Source organism: Gasterosteus aculeatus, chromosome 8 (assembly GCF_964276395.1).
Source record: "Gasterosteus aculeatus chromosome 8, fGasAcu3.hap1.1, whole genome shotgun sequence".
Classification (NCBI taxonomy): Eukaryota; Metazoa; Chordata; class Actinopteri; order Perciformes; family Gasterosteidae; genus Gasterosteus; species Gasterosteus aculeatus.
Genome location: NC_135695.1, coordinates 14,990,175 through 15,012,266, shown reverse-complemented (window position 1 = coordinate 15,012,266; position 22,092 = coordinate 14,990,175). Strand labels below are relative to the sequence as shown.

Here is a 22,092-nt window from a genome sequence, read left to right as displayed (position 1 = left end):
CAATATAAAATGAAGTGCAATTTTTATTATTAAGTGAATTTGTTTCACAGCTGCTCCAGCTGAAATAGACTCAGCATACACAAGATGAGGGAATAGATAAACGTAGACCACAAACAAGGAGCTTCGGTCACAGGTAAGGTGAGACTGAGCACATCAATGACAATGGCTGCGTTTGTCTTCTGAGGAGGTCCCACGTATACGTTCCTGCAGGAGTCGTCTGTGCCTTATCCTCACCTCGCTTCCTAATAAAATGTTTGCTGGCAACCGGCTTAAACCATTCTCAGCACATACATCAATCAGTCTAGCTTCAAGTGTCAGTTCTTGAATTTAGAAACCAAATTACCCCCCATTACTCATCATTTACCCACTCCTGGTGAGCACAATTTCCATCATCAGCTCACACTGTGCTAATTGTAATTATGGGGTGGATTCAATTTATCCAATTGCTAAGGAGGCGAGTTGGCATGATTCTAGTCTTTACTTGATTCAAGGACTTGTTCTTTTTTGTGACTTCTTGCGCGGCTAAATGCTGGTTTCTTCATGTACTTGTCATTACAAAAAGGACATTATTAGAAATACTTGAGCTTACTTAGTCTGCCCGTCATCCCCAGTGACAGTGACTACGCCACCGCCCAGGCACCGCGTGTGGGTGATGAAGTCCACTTCTTATTTCGGTACGAGGTCGCTGCAGCTACACCAGGAGCGCCGTGCTGCTGCCTGCTCGTCTCTGTCGGGACCCGTGTGACAGTTTGGACAACCAAATCGTTCTCTTTATGTGTCACTTCTTTCATTCGTCAATGGAAGTGGGTGAATGTTTGTGTGAGAGGGGTGGAGGGGGGGGGGGGGTTCTATCACTATGATTGAGGGGAGCATCAACTGGTTTGATGTTGAAACGCCAAAGAGACGAGACTCCTGCTGAAATTATCAGTGACGTGTGAAACATTTGAGGAGGCCGCAGTGGGAGAGGCAAACAACAGATTTTTGGATAGTTGGTGGACATAAGGTCACACATGGTGTTTGCACTCACAGTGTCTCTCAGAACAACTCAAGCCAAGCTCAACATCATGGGGGGGCCGCGGCAAGGCCAAGGTAGAAACATGTCTTCCCTCTGGAGGTTTGTATGGTTTACAATCCCAAATGTGGAGCGTTTTAACACAAACCACACTGATGAAAACAAACAAAGCTTTAACTCCCACGAGATTCCCACAATGTTAATCTGGCTATTAGAGAGCGCAGTGACTAGCGTTATTGCTGGTAGCGGTTTTAATGATTAATAGTTAGTTTATATCAAATTATGTTGCAAATATGAATAACTGAAATATGAATCATAAACCCAAACATTTATAAACGTTAAATGATATAGCTCAGCTTATGCATTAAGCCTGATCACCCATACTGAATGAACTAAAAAAAACGTGACATTGATAGACACAGTTGTCAAGACGGAGAAACCTATGCATAAATATATGCGTACCTCTATGCATAATAATACATTTCATGACAAACTAGTGTCCTTGCTGAGGCAAGATAGGGAGGGGGAACATGTCCAATGGGTTGCAGCAGCTGTTCGGAAAGAAGTTTGTTAGTTCATATTTTGATGAGGATGTTCGGTACATGACCACCGACGTAAACAAGAAACATGTGTAAATGTAACAGCAAATGTCCCAGGCAGCTACGGGATGCATTGTGATCCCCCTGCAGCTGCAACACAACAACAAACAAGGTGTCAAATGGCATCGAGCTGGTTCGTCTCTAGGTCATTCCTCTTCTCTCTTAGCGCTTCGCAGCGTCCTTCGAGGCAGCCGACAGAGAACAAGGGGTAAATAGACATGTTGGAGAGTGTGATGAAGTGCTGTACCTTCTGAACGACCACTAAAGGACAACAAACAATTGTACCGTCCTTCAAAACGTGTGCATGGGAGAGAAATCGAATCTTGATTTTGTGACTCCGTTGTGTTTTTCAGGATTATCAAGGGCCAAGGCATCGACATCAAAAGTCTCAGCTCCAGATCAGTGCTCACAGTGAACAACATGACAGAGGATCGTTACGGGAACTACACGTGTGTCGCCACCAACAAGCTAGGGACGGTTAATGCCAGTGTGCCTCTCATCCGTAAGTTGTCGTCCTATCTGCTCGTGGCGAACTGGACTGGTGGAGAATGAAGGAGCTGAAAGAGTGTTGTGGAGATCAGTGTGGGTTTCAATGTCCTCAGAAGGGTTTCCACTTTTGCTGCAGCGCTGTTGCTGAAGGAGAAAAGCTAAAGTTCAACCCAGTGCTTCAAGAGGTGGTCTCGTATTTCCTACTCAGCATTTTTGAGGACGTGAATTGTTAATACAGATGAAAAGTCTGTACGTGTGAGTGGGTGTGTTGTTTGTGTCAATGTTTACATCTGCACGTGTAAAGCACCACCTGAAAAACACATTTTACTCCGAGGTAAGAGCATCAATTACAAAAAGTAGCTGCACGGGTCAGGCGTGCTGCCATAAATGCGCATGTTTAAAGAGGCAGCTTGACTCGGACTCTAAAGAGGCCTTGTGTGCTTTTCAAGACACCACGAGGCATCAAGAGGCCAACTAATCGAAGGCCAAACTGTTTGTTCATCAGTGATAGACTGCAGAATTGTTCAACGCGGTTAAGAAAACTTTTTGAATCCCCACTCGGGACATTTGCGCCTGTATATGTTGTGTGAGACATTCCACTCTTCTGAGGCAGAATTGTGCACACAGAAGCACATAATAATAATACAACATAATAAAAGCCCAAACTGGATCAAAACCCGGTGACACTACCCAAACATTGCAGTATGAGATTTTATATGCAACCCATCATTAACGCATGCATTAATAGTCCTCTCATGTAAGGGCTTTTCATCATTGTGTTTCACCAGGTCAATCAACAGAGAAGAAATCGGTAGTTCTTTGGATTCTGGTGTTCACACTCCAGCCCATAGCTCCACTCGCTGCATGTACCCTCCTTTGATGTGAAGTGGATTTCAACTACTTTCATTGTTGTTTTGAATTTGACAACATCCGTGTCCCCACATTCGCACACAACTTTTTCAAAATAACTTTTTCTGAAGCCTACACGGTTAGACATTTCATTTATTTTCTCCACTTGCTACCTGCCATCCAGCAGAAAAAGCAAAGACAGGAAGGGGTTGGAAAACATATTTTCTTCGATCTTTTAAAAAGGAGTGTTGGTGACAAAAGAAATCCACTTAATGTATTCAGTGATGAAACATGAACAGGTGAATTAAATTATTCAGCAGTTCGCGCTGTGCCCTGTGATAATAGCATTGTCCCTAGCAGGCCACAGACTGAGAATACAAAGAGATATTCCTGTAGAGTTGGCAACTGTCAAAGGAGCACTCCACTCCTCCTGTTTGTGTATGCACGAAAACATCAAAGGCTCGTCTCAGATCCTCCAATGGATGATCTTAATGTGACACCAGCGAGGCCTCAAAGGCAGAGCGGCAAAGAAACCCTCCGAATATTCAGAGGAGGCAGCTTCCTGCGCTGCCTCCCCCAACTTCTCCCTCCTCCCTTCCCTCTCTTTATCTCTTTGTTTCTGCTTCTATCGTTGCTTTGTCTCTCTGATTCTCTTATCTCACTCTTGTGCCCTCTCAGTCTTTTGTCCTCTTTCTCCCCCTTGTCTCTCTTTCCTCCTCTCTGGCATCTTCTTTAATGCACGCACACACACACACACACACACACACACACACACACACACACACACACACACACACACTGCCCTTTCTTTCTCGGGATCTCTACTTATGGGAGAGAGGCCGATACTGCTGTTTGCTCTTAATGAGAAATGGCAAGCAATCGGCGCAGCACACTCTCGCCGCTACCTCGATGCAAATAACAAAAACCCAGAGGTTAGATTTCACAACGGGTGACTTTGGAAAGCTGTATTAGAACCAGTCGATACTATTGATGAGCAAGTTGGGGAGAGGGGGGAATGCATATTGCATGCATATTTGATAGCGCATCATACATTGAGGTGAATTTTCAGTGGAAACATTATGTGAGGAATAAAGTAGTTTATTTGAATGTCCCAGGGAAAGCAAACACATACACCTTCCAACCAAAGCTGCCACTGGGAGACAGCCGTTTGGTTTAAAAAGAAACTTGGATGAAAAGCATCATGGCTGTGTGCACATGTTGACATGGCTGGTTTTAACCAATTTCTGCATTTTTTAAACGAGTTGGATGGCCGTGTCCTCCCTGGGTGCTGGATTCAATTGTGCCAGTTTTGTTTCCGACCATGTGGATTTCTGTGCTGTTCAGCCATTAGTCAGGCACCACTTTAAGCTGTGTGTTTAACGCTGTGGTGAAACACAAACTGAGTCCTTCGAAGCAGAAAGAAAGCATGCAACCTTTTTGCCACTACCTGTCAAGAGTACTGAGTGTGAGTGTGAGTGTGTGTGTGTGTCGCTTTTTGAATAAAACAATCAGTGTCATCTACGAATAGACAAATAATAAAGCAGTAAAGCACTAATAATTAGATGATAAGCCTATTTGATGACATATAAATGATCAGAAATATCTTCTACGTATGATTGCAGATGGAGTATTTAATAGATACCAACTGGACCACAGCTTTTACAAGTCTGTGTTTTCTCTTGATAACTTCACTGTACAACAGAAAAGTAACTGCATTGAAAAATGTCCTGAAACACACAATTATTTTTAGTTTGGAGAGATCGCAGGCACAGCCCAAAGTGTTACAGGTGGGAGGAGATAAAATGCTTCAGACACAAAGAGTTACTAACGTGGGTGTTGCATTAATTGTTCATCAACATAATATTTTGTTAATGATCATCAACCAGTTAAATGAGCTAATAAGCAATAGCACTGCAGATGTGACCCCAGTTTGTATCCCTCAGATATATCTCTGTTACACGCAAGGTTCTAACAACACAACCATCTGTTCGTGAAGACCTAAAACATAATTAAAAATATCATTATTAACCATCTCGTGCATTGTTTACCTAATCCAAATAGGTCTTGCTTAATTTGTTCAAATGAGAATACATCTGTTATCAGTTGCATTGGTTCATATTGATGTTTCCAATCTTTCTTAAAAAGTAAAGCAATTACATTATGTGTTTGCCAACAAGAGGTTCGTTGAACAACACCTAGTGTTTTCCACACTAGGTTGTGTTTTTCCCTTTGTGCGTACTCATGTAAGAAATACACACCCCACACATTCGCTCACACCTTCTGATTTTAGCTGAGGTATAACAATCACCAAGCTGGCAATCCCCATTTCAACTTTCCATTTCATGTGCTAGATGGAAGCCAACTTCGATGAAAAGACTGGCGCAGTTCACTTCAATTTTCCGAGGAGTCCTCCAGCTTAATTGGTCAAGCTCTTATCCCCCGGCCCACCTCGGCTTAGCCCCGGAGGAGATTTTCTCTGCCTATACCTCCGCCCTCATTTCCTCCTTTTTTGCCTCCGCCCCTCCTCCCCTCCCTGAGCAGTAATCGGAAGAGAGAGACTGATGGGGGAGAAAAAGAGTTCCTCTCTCTCTGTCTCAGTCGCTGCTCGGCCCCCCTCAGGCAGGAGAGACGGCGCCGGCTAGCTGGTTAATGAACGTCGTGTTCGTTTGTCACGCTTATCAATCACCGCACGTGTAGGTGTCATTTCGACATGTCTCCTCATCTGCCATTGTTGCTGATGATGTTTGTGTCCCACACTGTGGGATTGTACCTCCGTCATGGAAAAGAGATGGAGGATGGAGGAAAATGGAGGCTAAAGTGTGGGTGGGCGTGTGTGTGTTTGATTGCAGCTCAACATGCAGGGAAATAATACTGCCGTTGTTGTGAGGAACCTTTTAGCCTTGTTGATTTTGTCTGTGCTCTAAATAACTACTTTTTCTATTCATTGATGACAAAATGTCCTGGATCTTCGCACCTTTCCTCCTTTTCTGGTTGTTAGTCAGTGTTCAGCTTATAGTTTAGAACATTGTTTAATATAGATTTTAGGCGTTCACCCAAAAGGCTCATAACATATCAAAATACACTGAATTAATTTAACATAGTGATGGTGCAGTGCCCCCCCCCCGCCCTCAGGGTTGTACAATCGTTCTCTTATTTGAATGCCTGCATTTCCATACATAAGCAATCATAAAAACCATTAACATTTCCCCGTCTTCCTGCAATGAGGAAAGGTTTGGTGCTGTTGCAGAGTGTTCGTTCTGCAGCCCAGCGGGTAATGGACTTCACCCCCGCCCCCCCCCCCTCCCTCACTGACTCCTGTAGAGGCCAAGCGCGGCGCTAGGAACGCTCATCCTTGAGTGACTGAGCCCAGCCGACGCTCACAGGAAGATCGGCTCTGCGGACAGCGTTAAAAAAAGAAAAAAGACACAGGAGGAATTAGTGGTTTGCTGGCTCACAAATGAACGCAGGCTTTAACACCGACCAGTGAGGACAGTTAAAAAAAGGAATGTGTCCAGGCATGACCAAGGATTTTAGAATGCATTCAAATGGAGCAGTAAGAAGAATTGGAGCATTATATCACTACCTATTCTTTTGAGGCATACTAAGTAACTTATTACACTTCATAAAATGGCAATATTCTGTCTCTCGTGGGTTTGCTAGTATTAAGATCAATGTTATTGACATTTATTTTATGAGATGCTGCATTTGGGCTCAAATGCACCACAAATGGAAAAATATTTTTCCCTTCGCTGCTCATCTTTGGTTTTATTCGCTCGCTACTACGCCTCTGCTATCATGAACTCCGGACACGGCTGTGAAGGACCACCGCCTAACGCAGCTTTAGTATTCCCTCCTCATTAATGCTGGTGATGAGTTGAACTTGAACACAGATTCCTATAAATCATGTCCTATAAATCTCTCTCGCATTATCCCGTCTGGAGAGAACAAGGAGAATAAGAATCCATGAAATGAAATAGCAGGGAAAACTAATGTATTTTATCTTGCAAGTGAGCAGGATGTGCAAGGTCGACCGCCATATCGAGTGCGTGAAATGATGCATTGCTCTGCTGAATAGGAGAAGGAGCCCAAGTCAGTGTGGAGCTATGAGGGAGGGATGGCGTGTCAAAAGATATGTTCCAGTTACGGACGAGTGTCTCAGAGCTCATGAAATGATTCACTGGTGAATTCATCCTCAAGTATTAATCAGATAGCGCCCGCCTGACTGTTGGAAGAAAGAACTAAAAAGAAACTCTTCACATATGGGCTCCCCAAGAAGCACTTAGAGTGGAAACATTTGTTGAAGAAAAGATGAATTTCCCCACCACTGTACCAAGGGAAAAGGCATATCATTTCAAGTTTGAGTACTGATTCACTACACAACTTACCCATCAAAAATGAGTGATGAAATGAAAAGAAAGCCCATTTCTCGTTGTATTTGGCGACACGGTCATTACACAGTTGTCAAAGTGCCTCTGGAAGGTGACACAGAGAGCACCTATCGAGGGCATGGTGTGTGGATGACAGTGGACCCTTTGGCCCCCCCCTACCCCTCCGATTGAAATGGACGTGTTGAGCTTCATTCGTAAATGGATTAAAATTGAGAGTCAAAGATCGCCTGTGTAGTATTGCGCTGCCCAGATGCAGCAGCTCACCGCAACAACACAAAGTAGCTTTCTTTCTTTGTGCGTGAGGTGCAATTATGGCTGCCGTGGTCTTCCTTGTGACTGACAGGCTCCTCCTCTACAATGCTCCGCTTTCTGGAACAAGGTGGTTGTTACTTTCTGTGAGGAGTATAAATAGTTTTTTAACTGCCAATGTGTACCTTGCACTGTTTGCGTGCTGCAAGAAAAGACAAACTGGGAGTTGAACCAGTGCATCACTTTGAGTCAGGCTCCGATTAACAGCTTTGCCACACATCCCAGATTCTTAACCCTTGTTTATATAACAAAAAGCCCTGCTTATTTATTTATTTCTCACTTTAGCTTTTTACATTGCAGTGATATCTGTACACCAAAGCCACTTTCAATAATTGATGCTGCGGACCAGCGTGGATTTAGCTTTTGAGCTTCAGGGGTCAGAAATCGAAGGGATTGGCCTGTTTGATTCCTTGGTAACAATAACATCGTCAAAAAATGTGGCTTTATTTACCTCTTCGCATGTCTCATCAGTCGATTAATAGAGAATCCATTCTTAACTAAACACGTGTGGCTCCTTTTGCCAAGAAAATCCTAACCATGAATATGACTAAGAATGACCGACTCGGTGTGACATTTTACTCATCGCACTTCAAAAGTAAAGAAGGTCCGTTAGCTCAAGTAGTTAACAGACTGGACTCAACATTCGTGGATGTGACATTATTCCATCTCCCAAATGCCACCAGCGGCTCAGCCCGCAACGAGTTCATGAGGTAATGAGAGCGAGTTCCGCCCGCAGAGGGATGGAAGGCAGAGCGGCGTCGCCACATGTAACGCCGCGGCTCTCCTCAACTCTGACCTCTTTTCAGTTTCCCATCGGCAGAGGTTGTGGAAAGCACCTGCTGCTGGTTTTTTAGCACCACCTCGATTTAAGCTTCCAATTGAGCCTTTTCATTATTTGCTTTTGGTTTCATATTGTTTATGAAGAATGCGTGGCGTGTGATCTTGTCATGGGCGGCTACTGGAAATGAAATCCATGAGCCTTTTTGAGGGAGTAAATAGCAAATGGCGACGGCCACAGGCCCGTCTGCCGCTGGGCCCCTGGTTCCCCTCATGTTTTTGTCATCAGTGACCCATGCAAAATGCAAGGCAACTGGATGAATAAAGGGTATTGTTTATGAGCATGTGGAGGTTGCATCTTGCCACAGAGACAGCGGTCCTTAATGCATGGAGAGGACTTGCCTCCATCCCCTGTCCTTTTGTCCTTGCATGCATTTTTACTTTCATTTTACGTCTCCATTCTGGTAATAATACGTGAATGTCCTCTTTCCCTTCCCCTCCCCTTTACCCCTTCTCCTCCCCTGTAGCAATTATTGAACCCACCACCACTAGTGCTGTCTCAAGCCCAGGTCAGTATATGTCACCATGCTGTCCACCGGATCAGCAAAGAGGTCCGCTACCTCGCACTAACCTGAGCTGAAATCTTTTCCTCCATCTTGATTTCTTTCAATTGGCTGGCTGGAATGCCTGCTGGGTGTACGGCTTCCTTGTATGTCCTTTTATTTCTTTTATTTGCATTCCTTGTTTTGTTTCTGTTTATTTGGGGTTGGCTTCTACAGCCTGGCTACATATGCGTCCTGCAGCCTATGTCATCACAACAGCCTGCCTTTGTTTCATTAAAACGCAACCACCACCCCCACGTGGAGCACCCAGTCGCGTCATCAAAGTGGCTGTTCCATAGGCCTGTGGGTCTAATGCTTTTCATAAGGGCTTCTACTTCTCTCTCTCTCTCTGGCTTTCTCACCACAAACACCGATCATTAGTGCTGGCTAAATAACGTACACATCAATGGCAGGAAGCTGTTGGTGGCAAAGGCCCTTGGTTTGTTGTTTGCGAGATGGAATCTCTGCTTTCTTTGTACTTTTATCACTCGCTCTCTGTCTTCATCTTCCTATATCTCTCTCTCTCTCTCTCTTCCGTCTGTTCTTCCCTCTTTCGAGAACAATCAGCTGGCGCTCCGCCACCCTATTTAACCTGATCTCCTGCTAGTGCTGTTGTCAGTGCTACACTGTCAATGTCACCCTTGTCCCCCCCACCGCCCCCCCATCCCCTCTTTCTGTGTTCTGCCGCTTCTACATTCCAGCCCAGAGTAATCCCCTCTGCCTGGTTGTCTTTTCTCTCTCTGTAATGGTTTCACGGAATGTAATCTCTCATGCCGGTTACATTAATTTTTATTGCTTGATAATGTTCTCGTGCACATAAACATGTGCACTAACACAGAAAAGCTTTCAGTGGCACAATAGGTACTGAAATGAAAACATGCAGAAATATTCAAACGTGCTCGGTCACATGAGGCGATTCAGGCTGCATGATGGGGGAGGGGGGGGGGGGGGGGGGAGTTTGTGACTATCCATCCGCGCCCGTGGATGGCCGCTATCCTATTCCACTCGCGTTCTATGGAGACACTGCTCTGGGTTAGCACATGTCCGCCTGCATTCTGTACCTGTCTATGTAAGCCAAATATAATTATCCATGGAGATTCTGTCAGATAGCAAGTTAAAATAAGCTCAGCGGCGACCAGCGGTCCTGGCAGGGCCCTGCACTCTCGTTTAATGTAACGCCTTCAGAACAATTGACAATTTCATGGTCCAAAGGAACACCACTGGCTTCAATCGTGGAGATAAACTCACTGAGCGACCCACTGATCTTGTTTAGTTCCAAGTTAATTTTTTTGATGGCAACCCCCTCCCCTCCCCCACCCAATGGGAATTATTTCAAAAGGTTCTTCGTCCCTACCGTTCGTGTATTAAGTTAATAATTAATTTGATCAGTAAAAGAAGTCTGCTTTTATTCCCCCTGTGAATGGCTTTGGGAAGATGTGCTTCCAAACTAAGGAATGACATTCATACAGTGAAGTAAGCAAATCGGATCTTTGGGGTGGAAACATTGTTCACCCTTCACTGCACTTGGAGTGCATGTTTCAGCCCGTCGATGGAATGACAAATGACATAAAGAAAACAACATTAACAGGCAACATCAGTCATTCTGTTTTTGTTTCTGACCTTGATGTTGTACCAGTAAGAATCAGTTTAGGGTGGCTAAAATCATAATGTGTACGTTTATTAGAACGTACTTGCATGCTAGATATTGGATTCTTGTGTACTTTGATCTTTCTGAGACAGAACCATGGACATCCTTTTACCAAGTCTGATGGAGTACACATAAGACTCAGGAAGTTACATACTGAAATAAATATTGACTTAAAGATGCATAATATGGGATTGGGACCTTTTTGGCTCCTTCTCATTGGCTCCCCGCATGGTAATAGTAATGAGTACTGACCCAAGCTAACGGTGCTAACAGCTAACAGCAGGAGGAGACGCTTGACTGAAACTAGACTACAACTGTATCACTGTATCCAGAATGGATTTCTTTTATATTCACAGCAAGAAGTGCGTATGTAATGGTTGTTTTCTTGGCTGTATGAAGTTGAAGTTGTGACAAAACTCACACACTACATTATAAACCTTACTGGATTTGCATTCAAGAAAACAGGCTAGTGACAACTCAATTCTGACCATAAGTTAAAAATGAGTTTCTCTTCAGTAGTCGCTAACGGCAACCAGAAGCTCTAATCGACAAACTAAAAGAGTCAAAAGGACCCGAGGAAACGCAGATCCTTCGGTGTGGAAACACGCTGCTGAGAGTCAGCCGTGGTCAGTGCACCGTTCTTGGCTGTCGTGTGTTAGGGGGGCGGCATGAAAACCGGTCCGGACGTTCTGAGTGCGAGTTGGACCAGCACAGTCTGGGGGCGGAAGCAGCGAGGAGGATGACGGACGTGATGGACGCCGTCCTGAATAACCACTCCCACTCCCTTGATGATGAACTGTGGCAGATGGACACCACATTGAGGCACCAGCTCATCCTACCAAAGAGCAAGATGCTGTGCTTCACGCGTTCACTTGTGACCACTAAGGCAGCTGTGACCCCCCCTCCACCTCCCACACACACACACACACTCAGAAAGACACGTCAGCCTCACCGCTCACATCCCTCATTGCTCCAACATGCGGACTACTTAAAAAATGTTCTTTTTCTACATCTGTTGAAGAACAATACTAAAACGTCATAACAAATATGGAAAACGGTTCTCATTCATTTATTCATATTCATCTGTTCATTCATATTTCAATGATACTGCTGATAACATAGTAGTTGATTTAAATGAAAGGCTCGACATTTTAGATGAGAAGATGTGCATCCTTCTTGTATCTGAATATTCATATGAATTACAGCCAACTCTTAACGTAGATAATCCGAAGAATAATGAAACTTTTTTAATGAAAATGTTTGCATAATATCCTTCAGACATCCAACAGGTCACCGATATTATACTGTATATGTTTTCCAATATACTCCTTCGTAAAGACTGACACCGTCCAGGGGGTCAATAAAATCGTATCCTCTCCAGTGATTTCTTATCTTATCTCATCAATGTCATCCAGATATGTTCACACTTGTCAGGGAACCAAAGACAGAAATAGAAGCCATCTGGTGTTGCTGCACGACGGAATCTCCTGTGCCAAAACAAAGTGAAAATTTCTCTCTTTTTAATGGTTTACACCTCTTTTGTTGATAATTAAGTTCTAGACCTTTTTTTTTTATCTTTGGCATATGCTTTTGTTTGCATTTACCTAAATATAAAGCACTAATCCAATGCTCCAAAGCAGCTGGCTGGATGCCACCCTGCCGTCCCGATGAAATGTAGATCAGTGATAATAGCATATGCTCCCACGAGCTTTCACTTCTGTTTATTCCCGCAAATCACTTGACAGTAGAAAAACAATGTTCTTTAGCCCAATTTCTTGTCTTTTGCGAGGCGTGGTGTACAGTGCCACTGGTTCAAGGGATATGACATGCATTATACATAACGCGTGTGACTCTCTGATTCCCACGTGTCGTGTCAACTCCCAAATAAACAAAATTCAAGCAGCCTGAGTGTGGCTAAGTGAGGATGATCGACACACTATTTCGCCCCCCTCTTCCCAGCCCTCATTTCTCATAGGACATTATAATTATATGTGTTTTATCCATCTCCTGCTACAATTTCAGAGACGGAAACCAGCCCAAACCAGCATGAAGCACTAGGAGCTATGAAGGAGAGATTAATAAAGGCGTCTTAGTGGAGAATATGAAACGACTTGTGTTGAGAGCAACACGATGGAGCAAGAATTCTTTACTCTTTGTTGTGTTGTTTGAAAATCGCATCACAATCCACACCTTAATGAAGACAATTTTCTGATTGATTTAGAATGAGAGTAGGTCATATCTCTTTCTTTATTCAAGGTCCGGAGCAGAACATCAAAGTTAATCTACCTTATTAAATATTCTTCCAAAGTCATCCGAAATGGGAAAGTCACTCGCTCAGCTCCCCAAGGCTCAGGGAGCTGGGTTAATGAAATTATATTAGGGAGCATGTGAAGCTTCTTCTAATCAAAGAATAGCTCATTTGTATACACAGTTGGGGTAATGTCTTTTTTGGAAGATTACTTTCGGTCAGGTACCCTTTTTCAATCCTTGATTTGCTATCTAGTGTACAGATCGGACCCATTGTGGTGATCTTACACCGTGCGAAGGCTTTTTACTATTACTGGAAAAGACCAAATTTCCACATTTCTTTCTGTCTTTGAAACCATGTAATGCATTACTTCAGTGATTAAATCAGCAGCTGACTGTTTTTCAAAATACTGCAGAAACATTCTCTAACTTTGGCCCTGATACATTATGCATCTTAGCTGTGTGTATTCAAGTTTTAGTATTTTACATACCTCTTATCGCAATTCCTTTCCTGATTGGCCTCAGTGGGAATTAACAGTGACAACAGTTTGAAGTAGCATTTTATATTTAAATGAAAGTTTTCAGATGTTTGCCCAGTTCAACTGAGGCACCCCCGTCCTGTGGATACTAGACAGCCAAGCCTCATCGCCATTAAAAGCTTTTAATGGTCATTGTTTTTCTTTTGGTTTCAAACAGCATCTTTACTTTGTCGGTTTGTCAATATGGTGTCTCATCAAACAAAACCCCGGTTTTCATTTATTTGCTGCAATATATTTTACATGTTGAACTGAGAGCTCATTTGTCTAAAATACTGCCGGTTAGTGAGAGAGTGGTCCTGCTGTTGGGCCCCGCAGTGGTGCATCAAGGTTCAATGTGCAATTTATTCATATACAACATTTGCTCCAACATATGCTACACGTCCACATGGACCACTAGTTATTACTGCATGCTAGGTCATCCTGAATTAATCGGTGCCCCGTAAAAAGGAAAATACTCACAGAAATCACTGAAGGAAAAACTAACTTGTGGTTTAATACACAGTAATATGTTTTTGCTGCCGCAGTACGTCCTCAATTAATAATACGGAGTATTCCTGGCGGCGGAGCGGAGAACACTGACGCTCTGAGATTGATGTCATTGAACGGGCTGAATAGATCTGGCAGTCTTTTGTTTCACTCCAGGTGAAGCCAATCGCAACACATCACCTTTTTTCCATCCTCGTCTGTTCCTTAGTTCTTTTCAAACCAAAGTTGTCTCGTATCCCATTTGTTTTCTTTGCAGACTTGTTTAGGGTAATAGATAAGCAGACCGACACTCCAGGTAAATCAAATAGAATCACAAACTAGATTGTAAAAGGGAAGCCGGTTGACTCTAATCCAGTGGCAATTACAATGCAGTTGCTAATGTGACTGTTGATGTACGCTGAGTCACCCCCAGCTAATGACATTATAAATACAACAAACTTATGAAATAATCAATAGGATGGAACATCGCCCACTGATTAGCTAACACTGGGGTCTATTTCTGAGAAGACTGCCAGTGTAAATCCTAAGAGTCTAGACAACAGTCCTGCCTCCTCTTACCCAGAATGCCTGGCATCAGACTTACCGAGCTACCCACAGATAATCCTTTTTTGGCAGTGCATTTCCTAACAGCCTTATCAGTTATGTGGTGGCAGATCAAGAGCCGTGCAAACCTTCTACAGCCACCTCTCGTCCCCCCCCGTCCCCTCACCCCCCCTGCCCTCCTGCCCCCAACTCCTGTCCCGTACAGTTGGTTTTAAGGCGATATGCTGACCTTCACTTTCCCAAGCGTTAACTCCAACGTTCATCGCTGGAAGGGCCTGATAAGCAGATGGCATGTCATCTATCATCCTTGACCCCCAGATCCCTGGACAATGTAAATATATGATGTTTTTTTTCTCCTGTGAAACTGAAGGCCGTGAGCTTCTCCTGTCAAAAATGTGTTTTCACCTTTGCCCCTGTATTAAACATCTAATAAAAGTAAAATAAATAGGACAATATAATTCTCCAGCGATATGTAAGACTACTAATGACCTTCATAGTGCTCCTGAGTGCACCATAGTATTTCTAGAATGAATGTATTTGAACATGTGCTTTTTTGTAACAGTATATATGTTTTCATGCAATGGAAGCCATTATTTTGATATTCTAATAACACAGAATATGATTGCGGTTCAATCTTCTGTTTTCTCTCAGTAATTCATTTTAATGAGTATGAATCAAGGAAAGTGTTATTTTTGCTATCTGGCTGATTGGTACTCAGTGTTATATTAGTGTGATATTAGTCATCACGGGTTAGTTTTTCTTTTGCTGTGGCTGCCTGAGCTTTTCATCACCGTGCCCTGAAACACATTCTGAGTGCTGATACTGATTAGTTAAATGTGGGAGATACCGAGAATGACATCGATTTTGTCTTTTGTTGTGCTAGTGCGAGTGCGTTAAAGCAGAGTGATGTCTTTTTCCGTTTATTTGGTTTGGTTAATTAATTGTGAAACAATTAAGATATGAAACTTATGTAAGCCTCCAAAACACAGAGATTAGTATTGATTGTTCTATTGCTGCAATACACAAAACCCGAAGCTGGGCAGCATTTCTAGGAATGACGTCCATTTTTGATGATTTGCATCTTTCACTTCACAGCTAATGGCAACATTCAGTGTGAATCTAGGAAGGCGTAATTGGTCTTTAATTCTTTAATTAAAATAAACAATCCAAATATTGTTATGTTACTAGTACAACAATATACTTAGAATCCTTAATGCAATGTATTTGTTACCATTAAACTGATTGGCCATCAAGCATAGTTTTAATCATATTGGTACATAGTTAACTAAAATACTGCAAACAATAAGGAGAAGATCATAAAACAGTCTCCTCCCAGTTGATGCTCTTGGAGTCTCAAATGAAAGAATACTGTGGACTCACTTACTTCCTGGTTTGCATCACAGGCAGGTATTTAAATCAAGCTGAGGCCAATGTTTAATCCTCACATGTAAATCTGATTTTAGGAGGACAACTGGATTAGCAATAATGGAATATATCCTGACATTTCTCTGATTCCATTCACAACAAACTACGGTCTGAAAGTCTCCTCCCTCTAATATTTATAGGATAAACATGTTTTTCTCCGTATCAGCCGTCTCCACAAAGACCTGCTTTCCGTGGTGCTTTTCACCTCTTTGTCGGCCTCAGGTATAAATGTCCGCGCCGCCCCGTCCCTTCAGCAGACGCTTACCACACAGTCCCTCAGCCGCTCTGTGTTTTCAGCTCTATAGCATTCCCTCGCTCCCACATGTACCGCTCTCCTCTTTGCCTCTGATTATCTCTCCCACCTCCCATCTCCTCAGGAGTGTCGGGCATTAAATGCAAACCTGGTCATGCTGTCAGTCCCAGGCGCACACAGAAGAAACACAGAAAACAAAGTAGCTGTCTTCAGAAGAACCAGAAAACAAATTCACACTTTTCTTTTTTTTTTTTTGCTTGTCTTTCAGTATTTGTAAGGATGATACTGGTGGTGGGTTTTAGAACTGAGACCTGTCAGAGCCTTTGCCGTTTTTAAATTGTGCCAAAGAGTCTTCTTTCTTTTATCAGTTTATTCCGACGTCTTTTTTGAGCTCTCGTTGCAGGCGGTGTGCTTTTATCCCTGTTGCTGTCACTTATTTTCTTTTTCTCGGGCATAACTTTTCAGTTTGCCGATCATCAAATCTCACACATCTACCGTGCTCAGAAGATCAAAGCACATTATGCATTGTGTTGGTGCTTGCAGGTCTGCGACATCCTTCTCCAGTTTTGATGTTGCATTTACAAATGGTTTTCAAACCCTGCAATCTTACTCCTGAGTTGAAAGTTTTGCAAATAAGAAGAAAAAGCCCCCAAAAGGGACATCTTCATTGAATGGACAAGTGTTTTTTTTGTCAATTCAAATTCTTTTTTCAACTTTAATTGGCCCTCTCGCCACGACAGTGTGGCCGATTAATAAGACAATTCAGCTGGAAAGATGAGTTTTGGTGCTCTCGACATCAGACTTTCTGGAGCAGAAAATGGATAGTCATTTCCTTTTATGGCCACGAATGGCTGCTGTGGAGATTCAGTCTCGGCCTATAATTGACACACCAGGGTATATTCTCTTTCCGGACAGACTCTAATGGTCAGTGCATTAAGGAGGATGATTGAAGAAAGCAACACACTTACAGAAGAGGCTGCAGTAAATCATAAAAGATGTCTTTCTGCCCAACTTGTAGATCTGCAATGGGTTCACACTTTGCTGTGCTTTAGGTCCTCCCTCGCTCTCATCTCTGGTGAGAGCACTCTTCAGCACAGTTAAATGGGTGTAATTTTGAGGCAAAAAAAAGGAGAGCCCTTTTAGCGGTAATGGAGAAAAAGCTGTGGACATGTTGTCATTGCCCTTGGAAATACAGTAGCTGCCCTCTTGAAGCCGGGCTCCGCTGTTAGGACGCTCTCCGCTACATCACTCTCAGGTTTTGTATTCGGCGCATGAGGCGCGAGGAGCTGAGGCGGTAGCTTTCATTTAGACATCAGCTGAACTGCATATTCAGGCTCGCAGGTAGAATGTGCAAAGTTCTGCCATTCCTAGATCTCAATGAGTCATAATAATACATATTCATATCATTCATATTTCTGTCATTTCATTAATAATAATTGTTCGCAATTCTATTTGCATTTTCACTGTGCTTTTGCTTTTAATTTCATTAAATTTCAATCATTCTGCAGCTCCATCAGTCAGCGTTGCTACGGTTACAGGCCCTGATTACCTGTTTATCACATAATATAAATATATAATCAAATCTAAATCTTTCTGGCCGGTAACTTTTTTGCGGTTGATACCTGCTGATACACTTTTTTGGAGAATTTGAAGGGGTGGTTGTATATGAACTTAATTCTTGTATCTGAAAAGTTTTACTTCCATGCGTGGACAACGTTTCATTTTAATTTTCTGTCGAGTGGAAAATATAATTATAGTTTCCATTAACACTGCCTCACAGTACTGTGATGTTAGTTCGTACACTGAGCATTCATCACACAGCTTCTTGTATTTCCAACGATTTCCTGCAAACTTCTCCTTCTGACTCGGGGGTGTCAGGCAGCTTCTTGTGTGGTTTCATATATATTCATTTACGACAGCTGGCTGCCAACAGATTACTGGTCTTTCATGTGATTGTGCCAGAGGGGTTGAGTCTTTGTTGCCAACTATCCTCAAAATACTTGAATACTTGAACCTCATAAACCCATGACATGTCTTCTCCCTGTGTATGTGAATCTTAGAGGCACGGGGTGCCTCCATGTCACTCCATGATAAGTGTTGGGAATTGCACAGCAATTACTTTGCCCATTCTAAACAAGCCCTGACTGACATTGAGTGGGAGATGGCTGAGGCATAAACATAATGCGCCCACTGACTCCAAAAGAAAACTTTTAACCTCCCAATTATGCAACAAAAATGAATTTTGAAGTCAATTAGCTGTTGAAAAATAGTAGAAGAAATCCGTCTATGAACAGTTTCCCAATAAAATTTCCAGAAAACCTTTTGCAATAAATATCCATGTTGCAATGTGGAATTATATTATGATAAATGTTTCTATCCGTATTGTCTCAGTAATCAGCACCCGAGAATCCTTCCTCAGTTGTTTATTGTGATGAATTTTATACAAGCTATACAAATGAAGCAGTTTACTTTAACACCACCTACTTAACATGTAAGCCATATATAACCCCTACAGTGGTTTATAACAGTGTAATGTACTTGTAACCAGATATAAATCTCTATTACTGTATGTGTCTAATAGCTCTTGGCACTAATACGCATGTGCATGCATTATAAACTGATTGTGATATTTTTGTATGTTCTTATAAAATACTCAGAAGCAGGACTTAAAATGAAGTATTATCCATACAACCAAACCCGGTTGGGATCAGTTATAACACAAATGTAAAAAACGCATGAAGGTGCATTCAATAATGTGTTTAACGGTGTCCAGTCGGCTGGTTTGCACTGAGCTCTCCTGAGCTCGCTCCATCGATTGAACTTTAACTCCCACTTATAGCACTTGCATGGACCTGTCAGTCATCTGACACGTAAATGCATTGACTGCTGATTTGCATCTCATCCAGCTTGGGCTGAAACCAAATTCGAGCTCCTCCGAATCCCAACGTCTCTGACACAAAACCACGTCTCCGCTTTGTATGCAACATCATACCGGCCAAGAAATGGGACAGCGGGACTCACCGCCGGTATTGTTCAGTAGTCGTTGTCCAGAGAGATAGACGAGTCCTGTTGACTGCACTTGCGTCACCTTTTAAAGCAGTCTGATATCGATTATGTGCTTTTCCCCACGTTCTTCTCAAATCACACCGCAGCCCACCCTCCCCTCGTCTTTTCTCCAAAACGCTCTCTACTTCTTTTGTCGAGTTCGATGTCTTCGTCGTCGCCCCCTTTTGCCCTCTCGGGAGGAATTCTTCGCGGGGGTGTGGAAGGGGGGGGCAGCAGTGACTCTGCCAGACAATTGTCTCTGAGACGGCTGGACAAGAAGAGCTTCGCTTCACGACAATTTCCCCCGAACCTTAAATCAGTCAACATCGCCCATCACCCACTAAATGAAACAACCATGCACACTAAATCATCCTGACACACGCAGGTACCCCCGAAGCATTTTCTCTCTTTTCATTTGTCTCGTGTTTATGCTATTAAAGCTCTGTGGTCCTGCAATTACGTTCATCTAACACACACACACACACACACGCGCTTCAATCTGTCACAAGCCTCAAGAAAAACATTGCATTCAGCCCTACGACAGACGACAGTATCTGCAATGAGCCGCGTCTTAAAGAGCCGAGCATATGCGCCGCCTTTCTCCCTTTTTTTTAACGGCGCCTCTCGAGTCAAAATCTTTGTATTGACCAACCACACCGTTTAGACCTTGGAGGTTTTTAAACGCGGTTAGAAAAGGTCGTGACATTCAGAAATGACATTCTCTTTGGGGAAATGGCTTGGATGTCTGGCCGTTAAATAAGGTTACTTCTATCTGTTCGATTTCCCAGCTCTTTGGCGTCCTTGGCATTGCTTAAGAGAGGCCAGCTCCCATCTAATACTGAAGGCTCTGAGTGCTGAGTTGGATCGGGTTGGCCACGTGTGATACCCTCCCCCAGAGGAAAATAAAGAGTGCAGTCCATGGTCACACACACACACACACACTCATAAGCACTTACATGCGTATGAATATTGGTTGTGTGTGTCTGTTTTTACTGAGGTGTGCATTAGTGCTTGTTGGCCGCACTGCTGCCGCTGACACATAATGATGCACTTTTTCTCGCACACACTCATGCACACGCACAAACACTTTTACGCATCCTGCGCAGCTCACCGCTATCTCGGTTCAGCGCTTCACCCTCCTCAGCTCCTCTCATCCAACTGAAGAATTGAAATGCGAGTGCTTAAGGGTAAAGCCTCGAAGGCCCCGAATAGAAACCATTAACCCTTTAGTCTTCCCCCTCCCTCGCAGCCGATGAGTTATTCAAGGCTTTTGACAAAGATCCACCCTCTTTACATTCTCTAATGACGAGGAAAGGTCAACGAACGCGGCGAGAGATGCCTTTGGCTGAATAATCTCGGGGACACAATGCACCGAGGCATTATAGGTCTCGGAAGTGATAAACGGCCATTTTTTTTAATCCAACCCCCCCCCACCCTCCCCCTTTCTGCTGAATTACTGTAACGTGTTTGAAAGGATCAATGGGCTGAGCTAGAGTCCTGTCACCATTGACACTGTTAATTAGCACCGAAGAATCCCAGGCGCTTTTGTCTGAGCACATTTGAAAGGAGACGAGCGGATAAGACCATTTTGCTTTACAAATGTTATTCCTAATACCGTCTAGCATGGGGAGATCTTAGTGATGGTGGGTGGCTCCCGGTGGGCCTCCAGCCACAGATCTGCATCCCAACATGAAACGGCTCAGAAAGACAAAAAAATGGGGCCCACGTGCCTTTCACCGGAACAGTAAGGAACCATTGGATGAATCAGAATCAGAGAAATAGTCCCCGTTTCCATGGTTGTTCATTTGCATTTATTTTTTTTTGGTGTTTCACTGATTGTTATGGGTTTGGAGATGACTAACAACCCCTTTTGTTGTTACAAGTTAGACCAAAGCAGACAAAAAGGAGGGATTCACAGAGGGTTTGTTAGATCTCTAGTATGAATACGACATATAACCTGTCGTGGAATTTCACTACACACATGCATCGATAAAGTGTTAGACTCTTCTCTGCATCTAACACCGGATATATTCCATTCCACTGTTCTTTGGAGCTCCATTGTTGTACAAAAAGAGTTGGACTGTGCAACATGTTCCTTCATTACAATCAACGTGTACACTGTATTTTATTTGAGTCAATCACTACTAGTGCTGTAAATTCTCACAGACAACACAAATGTGTTTTTGATTTTTTTTTGAGGAAAGTTTGCCATAAAATATAATAAGGAAATGATTTAACCTTTTTAAATTTTAAATTATCCGACATTATATTTTGAGCCACTTTTTATGGATTTAATACATTCATGGAAGATTGTTGTCTCTATGGGGAATTGTCACCAGCCATAACAATGAGCTGGCTATTTCAGTGTAAACTATTATTTCATTACATTGTAAATGTAGCTGAACGCTGTCAGACTGCAGTCACAAATCCCACGAGGAAAGCCTGTTGAACACTGTTGCAGTAGGTTTAGCAAATATGCACTTACATCTAGAAAAGTGATTTTTATAGATTGAGAGTGAATCTTTGTGATGTCTTTTTTTTGCAGTATGCCGTGAACACTATAACATCCTTACTTGGACAGACTGTTCAAACAATGAAAGTACTCATGATGCTAAAGTGCAGATTCACTTTACGCTTGGCTCACTCTTTTCCTCACACATTATGCAGGACTAATTAACAATGATAGAATGGATTCAGACTAAGTTACCATTAACCATTTCACACATTCTGTTGTAACTATGATTATTATTGCTAGACAGATAGCATTAGCTCCATCATATGGTTGCTCTCCGACCTTTTACAATATGCCATAATCCCCTTTGTGTAATTGAATGCAATAGAATTTAACTTGCATCTCTGGTGTTCATGCTCACTCTCGCAA

General features: G+C 42.9%; 1 protein-coding gene across 2 annotated transcripts in view; it reads left to right on the top strand.

The window, feature by feature from the left end:
• negr1 (neuronal growth regulator 1) overlaps nucleotides 1-22,092 on the top strand; it is a 114,061-nt gene that overhangs the window by 80,103 nt on the left and 11,866 nt on the right. Inside the window, exons 6-7 of one of the 2 annotated variants that reach the window (XM_040184260.2) lie at nucleotides 1,965-2,113; nucleotides 8,951-8,992. In XM_040184260.2, the coding sequence (XP_040040194.2) occupies nucleotides 1,965-2,113; nucleotides 8,951-8,992 (191 nt within the window). The remainder of the gene's footprint in view (nucleotides 1-1,964; nucleotides 2,114-8,950; nucleotides 8,993-22,092) is intronic. The other variant, XM_040184261.2, reaches the window with a different exon arrangement.